This window comes from Rattus rattus, chromosome 9, assembly GCF_011064425.1.
Source record: "Rattus rattus isolate New Zealand chromosome 9, Rrattus_CSIRO_v1, whole genome shotgun sequence".
Classification (NCBI taxonomy): Eukaryota; Metazoa; Chordata; class Mammalia; order Rodentia; family Muridae; genus Rattus; species Rattus rattus.
In genome coordinates, this window is record NC_046162.1 from 36,097,917 (window position 1) to 36,104,734 (window position 6,818).

Sequence of the window (6,818 nt, forward strand, 5' to 3'; positions counted from 1 at the left end):
AGGAGAGAGAGGAGAGTTTGGAGTGGGTGTCAGAGGACAATTCCAGGAGTCAGTTCTCTTCCACCTCTGGATTCTCCTCCTGGACTTTCTACCCTTTTTATTTTGTTTGTATGTGTGTGGGTGTCTTGCCTACATGCCACGCATGTGGTCTGTGTACCCCCACAGGAGGCCAGAGGAGAGCATCGGCTCCTCTGGAACTTGAGTTATTGTTTTAAGCTGCCATGTAGGTGCTGGGAATTGAACCTGGGGCCTCTGGAAGAGCAACAAGTATTCTTAACTGCTGAGCCAGCTCTCCAGCCACGTCTGTCCCTTAATGATCTTGCACATTGCGTTCTTTTTTTTTTTCGGAGCTGGGGACCGAACCCAGGGCCTTGCGCTTGCTAGGCAAGCGCTCTACCACTGAGCTAAATCCCCAACCCCGCACATTGCGTTCTTGAGGAGAGTGGGAACTCCTTGAAAGGAAGCCAGCTCTCTCCTATACCCGCAGCACTGAAGCCACAGTAAATTAAATGCTTTCTCTAACAGTATAAACTACGACCTTATTGCCAAATGAAGCGTCATTAGTTACATTATACAAATATTATACAAATATTTTATTTTATGAGTTATAAATATATATATAAATATTAAAAAAATAAAACCATTAAAAACTCATAAGTTAGGACATGGAAGTGCAGGACTGCAAGTATTTCCCTCGTAGGATGCTTTTTAGGCTTTCCAGGAAGTCTCTCAGTGTTGTGAGCGTGGACTCATTCATGGTGCAGCTTTTCTATAAAAGAAACGTTTCGTTGTGTGAATATGTCTTTGGGTCTCGCTATCAGGCCTTGGTCAGGCCTCCAAAACGACTTCAAACCAGGGCTTCCAGACTGTGTAGGCCTTGAGTTTGGCTGTCATGAGGCCAGACAATTTTGACCCGCTTTCTGAGCACGTGCTAGGGTCACTACTGGTCTGCCATTGGGGTGGCCCAGCCTCCGGAGGGGGGTGTCATGGACAGAAATAGCTAGAGGGAGTAACAGAATGTACAGGCTCAGACCTGGCTCTCTTGTCACCCAGCCTGTGGAGCAAGGTGAAAGCCTTACTGCTCTTCTGTCCACGAAGCAGATGCATTTCAGCGTGGGGACATTGGACGTAACAAGAGACCTAGGACGCGCCCTATGTGCTGATGCTGCAGTTTATGTCTCAGCTCCTCCAGTTACTCACTGCATAGGTTAAACCAGTCACCTCACTTACAAAAACTTCAGTCCCTTCCCTTGGGGACAACTGTGGGGTGGTACGGAGCGCTGACACTATCCATCAATGAAGATCTAGCCATTTCCCTTGTCCCAAGTCTGGGTGAGCCACTGCTTTTTTTTTTTTTTTTTTTTTTTCTTTTTTTTTTTTCAGGGCTGGGGATGGAACCCAGGGCCTTGCGCTTGCTAGGCAAGCGCTCTACCACTGAGCTAAGTCCCCAACCCCGAGCCACTGCTTTTCTATCCTGGCCATATTAGGATGGCCCTCCGTCAGACCATCTTGTTCTCTGCACGCACTCCTCCACCCAGGGGCCAGTGCAAACAAAGAGCACGTGGTGTACACCATGGGCTCTACCCTGTAGGTAACTGGGTGTTTCCCTCCAGCCCTGGGGCAGCATCCACGGCTCTCATGAACCCAGCGGCTAAGCCTACTTTCTTGACTCTGGTCCAGACACACAGGAGGGCATGCCCCTCCTCCAGGCTTTTGGATGGCAGTCAGCCGTCTGGCCTGCTTCCTCACTTAATCCAGATATCTGCGCAGCCATCCACTCTCCTATTCTTATGCCTTTCTTCACAGCGTGAGCACGACAGGGCATTGTATTGCTGTTCATCCCTTCTAACTACTGCCCTAGAACATTCCATAGAGGAGCAGGAGCTCTGTCTACTTGGTCTCTAATGCCATGCCAAGTCCCCTGTTGCTCCGCTCCACTTACCAGTGAGTGCAGACTGCTGACGCCTCTACAGAGTTTCCTCAGTTCACCAGATTTGTTCTTCAAGCACGGAGGTACCTCACGTTGGAAGTAAAATTTGCAAAGCACCCTGGAAGCCCTGCAGATGAGCTCGTTCTCCGTGGTGTTCTGCAAAGAGAAATGATAGAGAAGGCTGTTGGTTACCTGGTTTTGAACTTGCCTGAGAGGTTTTCCTGCCCCAAATGTGGATCTCCTCGACTTTGAATCTGAAAGTATTTCTGAAAATCCTCTCAGGAAAACCTTGAGGTCAGTAAGGTCACACCCCTAGGTCAAAGGCGGAGTGGGGACCACTTCCCCCCTAGGTCAATGGCAGAGTGGGGAGCACCTGTCTATATCCCCAGTCTTCATCTTTCTACCCGGTGGACTTTTCTTTCAGCTCAAGGTGCCCATGTGAGCTCTTAGCCAGAAATGGGTCTTGTTCCTGCACAGCCCTGGAACCTCTCCATGTTTGCTGTCGGCTGACTACCTGCTGCAGGCAATGCTCCATGCGGATCTACCCAAGGGAGAGAGCAGCAGCTGAAGACGCTCAGAGCCCAGTGGAGGATTAAGGCGTGTCCCCAAGAAAGCCAGAGATAGGAGCTCAGTGTGAGCAAAGTGTCCAGGAGCCTGGTCTAGGAGGTCAGAAAAGGCTCCTGGGAGAGGCTGCCATTGACCTGAGCCCTGGTCAGCCTTTGCCCATCATTGGTAGAGATAGGAGCTCCTGGTTCTTCCTGTGGACTCAGATCTCAGAAGGCAGAAGGCACCAGTGGGGAACCCGTGACAGATCATGGAGAGTGTCTGAGTGTGAGCGTGAGTCTCTGTATCCCACGGAGAGAGGCTGCCCTTGCCTATGCTTCTAAGCAGCTCTCATGGCTCGCCCTGGGCCCACTGAGCCAGGATGTGTGGTAGTGAAAGCAGGGGGAGCCTTTCAGGCCCGAGCAGTTTCTAAACTGTTTCACTTTTCACAATTGCCTTTCTTTTTCTGACTATTGAGGTTTATTTAACAAAAATGAATTCCCTTATCCCACCAGCGAGAGATAACTCTTATGCTACTATCAAAACGGGGGATGAGCTCAGTGGTAGAACACTTGCCTAGCACGTGTGAGAGCCTGGGTTCCACATAGCAAACAAACAAACAAACAAACAAACAGAACAGAACAGAGCAGCCCTCTGCACCATGGGGTCTCCACCGGCCTTGTTGGCCCGTGAAAATTTAGTCCTGTCCCTGCTACGTTTCTTTATCTCTAGCTGGACCCAAATCCAATCAGCCAGTACTCCAGATGAACCACTCTGTTAAAAACAACCAAGTCTGGCCAGAGGAGATGGCTCAGCCGCCAGAGTGCTTGCCTTGCAACCATGGAGGCCTGAGTTCAATTCTTAGAACCTGCTTGGCTTTTTTGTTTTTAAACAGCTGGACGTGATTGTGCACCTTAGAAATCCCAGTACTGGAAAGGCAGAGAGACAGGAGGCTCACTGGACAGCCAGCCTAGCCTACTTGGCAAGCTCCAGGCCAATTAGGGACTATCTTAAAAAAAAAAAAAAGGTGCTACTATGTGCATGAACATGCATGTGCACTCATGTATTCATGCATGTGCATGCATGTGGACAAGCACAGATGCATGAACACACACGCACACACACACACACACACACACACACACACACACACACACACACACACACACACACACACACACACACAGCCCATCTCAAGGGCTTCAGTCTTTAAACTCCTTTTAAAATTGGAAATAACCCAGCTGATGGAACACCCAGAAGCTCTTCCTAGAGCAGCCAGCTTGACGCTTGCCACTTGCTTTTGCCTCGATGACCATCAACATCGCCCTTGGGCGGCGGCGGGCGGGCGGCGGCCAGGGGCGGCGGGCGGAGGAGGCGGCAGCATTGCGTGTGAAGCCCAGGATTTACACACTCTAACACCAACAGGCTCACCCAGCTTGGAGATGCTGGGATTTTTGATTCCAAAAAAGAATTAAAGGTACTAGATTTTGGGAAGGTAGTTTTTTTGGGAACCCAAAAGAAGTAGTCCTCCTCATGTCACTTTTGAAGGGGGTTGGGGATTTAGCTCAGTGGTAGAGCGCTTGCCTAGTAAACGCAAGGCTCTGGGTTCGGTCCCCAGCTCCGGAAATAAATAAATAAATAAATAAATAAATAAATTAATTAATTAATTAATTAATTAATTAATTAATTAAAAGAGGGGTGTAAAGAATAATAAGCCATACTGTGAAGGTAAGCAAATAGAATGGGAGAAGCGCAAAACCCAAGAAGCAACTGGGGGGAAGAGCCATGAAACAGACGAGTGTGAAGGAAAGCAGGGAAGGCACGTGTAAACACATGTAAGTGTTGGGGCAGAGTGAGTAAGAGGAAAGCCAGCCTGACAGTTAAGGGGTGGGAGTTGGTGTACGTGGCCTTCCAGACCCAGCCGCCGAGCAGAACAGACTCGGAGCCGTGTAGGCTTGGCTGGCTGATGGCCCTTCCTTAGGCTCACTGCACCTCTGCAGCCGGCCTGTGCCTTTGCTCCGAGTCCTAGAGCCACACACAAACACTTTCAATTGAGTTCTTACAACTGCCCTCCAACCAGCCCTCATATGACCTTCAGAATCAACCTTTGTATCTCCGATTGTAACACCGAGCTTCCGAGGTTTGTGAAGACCTACCGAAGGCCATTTGACTTGTGAACGGCAGAATCGCAGCCAAAACCAGAGGTTCTCACCCAGGCCCCACAATTCCTCTAGGCCTTGTCCCCAAGAGCTGGTCCCTGCTCTGGCTTTTGCTAGGGCAGGACAGTAGACTCAGCTTCTGGTAGGTACCATCTGAGTTGGAAGGACTCAGAATTGGTAAATACTTAAAGTGATATATATATATATATACACATATATATATACACACACATATATATATCTTGATAGAGAGAGAAAAAGATAAACACATGTAGACATATGTGCACATGAATATATATATATATATATATATATATATATATATATATATACACACACACACACACATCTGTCCTTCAGAGACTCATCCTGCATCAGACTCCTGGAGTAATCTTGAATAAAATAAGATCATCCGGAAGGACAGATCTCTGGTGAAGCAGGACAAACACCATCCACGGCCCAGGTGCTGGGTTGGGACCCCAGCCACCCCCAGGGCTTTGTTCCTGACCTCAGCCCAGCGAACATGGAAAGCAAGCGCCTGGAGACCACTGGTAAGTCAAGGCTTTGGGGCCTTTCGTTCTCAGTTGTGTGTTTCCATGAAAACAGGAACTGAAGTGCACAAAGCTATTGATACAGCGTAGCCAGTCATGTGTTTGTCAGAGAAAATGCACTATCAGCTGTCACATCTGTTCCCTCCCACTACAGATGGAGGGGCGGGGGCGAGGCAGAGCAGGAGGCAGAAAGGGAAGAGAGATGCCCAGGACTCCCACCAGAGGACAGTTGCAACCTAGGCTGAAGGGACTGGGGACCTGGGTGGGACACAGCGATCTGAGGAGCCGTGCAGCAGACCACCATCCCAGCTGGCTGTTAGGTGACCAGAAAGAGGAGACCTGTAGGGACCATAGGAAGTCTCTTAGACAAAGCAAAAGCCTTCTCAGCCTGTAATCTTCACATCTGTTTCTGAGAGAGTATTTGGTTTTTTTCAGAAATGCATGGCCAGAGAGAGAGAGAGAGAGAGAGAGAGAGAGAGAGAGAGAGAGAGAGAGAGAGAGAGAGAGAGAGAGAGAGAGAATCTTCTCACTCAACAACACAAATTGTGTGACTTGATCCAGATACCGTGTCAAGGCTGGGTAGGACTCTAGATATCTGTCCCCTGTCTTTGATACAATGAATAAATCCTGGCTTTCTTTGTGACATGTCTTCTAAGTCTAGTGAAATCCGAAACTGTAAAACACTCTGGAGAGTAACTCAGCCTCCACAAAGTATAAAAACACCCCCTTTGGGCCTCTTGGTTTTCTATCACAGACATTTCTCATTCAGACACTTGTGTGTGACCTTCCTCTCCCACCTCCCAAATATGTCAAAGCCGACCCTACCGGTCCACTTACCCTTGTTGCCGTAAGGACGTCTGGTACAAACATCTCGGTGCATGGAGTCTTGATACAGACGAGAGAGGAAGATAAAAGTTAATCCACGCAGGACAGAGAAAGCATTGCTCCACCCGTCATCCCCCAGCCCCGAGAAGACTCCCTGTGCCTCCGAGGTGGAAGCAGCAGGGTCTCTTGAAGTCGAGCTTTGTCCCCAGTCCTGCCCCAACCACCTGCCATCCACGTCTCTAGCAGCTCAGACTTTGGAGCCTAGACCTGCCCGCAGCATCACCTGGGGTGTCTGGAGAGATGGTGCTAGATAGGGTACTCACCCCTTTTTCTGTGACCTGGTTCAAAGAGTTGATGATCTCTCTCAGAGGGCTGTCCTTACATCCGTGGATACGGTTCCCGGTACATACGAGAAAGCAGAACAGGGCGACAGCAAGGTGGGGGCTGAGACCCATCAATAGCTCTCTACAGTCAGTGACGTGAGACAACTAAGTTTACCAAGAGACGCTAACAATGCAATGGTGACAAAGACATCTCTATATATAGAGTTAAAGTTGCTGAAACCAAGGGAAAATGAGTTTACGTTGGAAATTTTTATTACACCAGATTGTCAGTTATTTCGGGCCAATCAGCATCTCTCTTCCAGGAGAAAAAAGAGAAACAGGTAAATTTTCCTGTGAAATCAGACCAATTGGAAAATGAAACCCTTTAAAAAAAAAAAAAAAGTCTACAAAGTTTCAGCATAGGAAATTACACCATAATCGGCCCTGCAGATTAATCTTATCAGCGTAGGGTTGCCGCTGGCTCTGC

At 48.7% G+C, this 6,818-nt stretch overlaps 1 protein-coding gene across 1 annotated transcript; it reads right to left on the reverse strand.

Annotated features, from left to right (window-relative positions):
- Nucleotides 1-657: 657 nt before the first annotated feature.
- Nucleotides 658-6,518, reverse strand: Il4 (interleukin 4). Its single transcript, XM_032914402.1, has 4 exons — nt 6,332-6,518; nt 6,021-6,068; nt 1,943-2,086; nt 658-769 (listed from the first exon to the last, which is right to left on the reverse strand). The coding sequence occupies exons 1-4, from the start codon at nt 6,461-6,463 to the stop codon at nt 659-661; spliced, it is 435 nt and encodes a 144-aa protein (XP_032770293.1). The 5' UTR covers nt 6,464-6,518; the 3' UTR covers nt 658.
- Between the last annotated feature and the right edge of the window lie 300 nt (nt 6,519-6,818).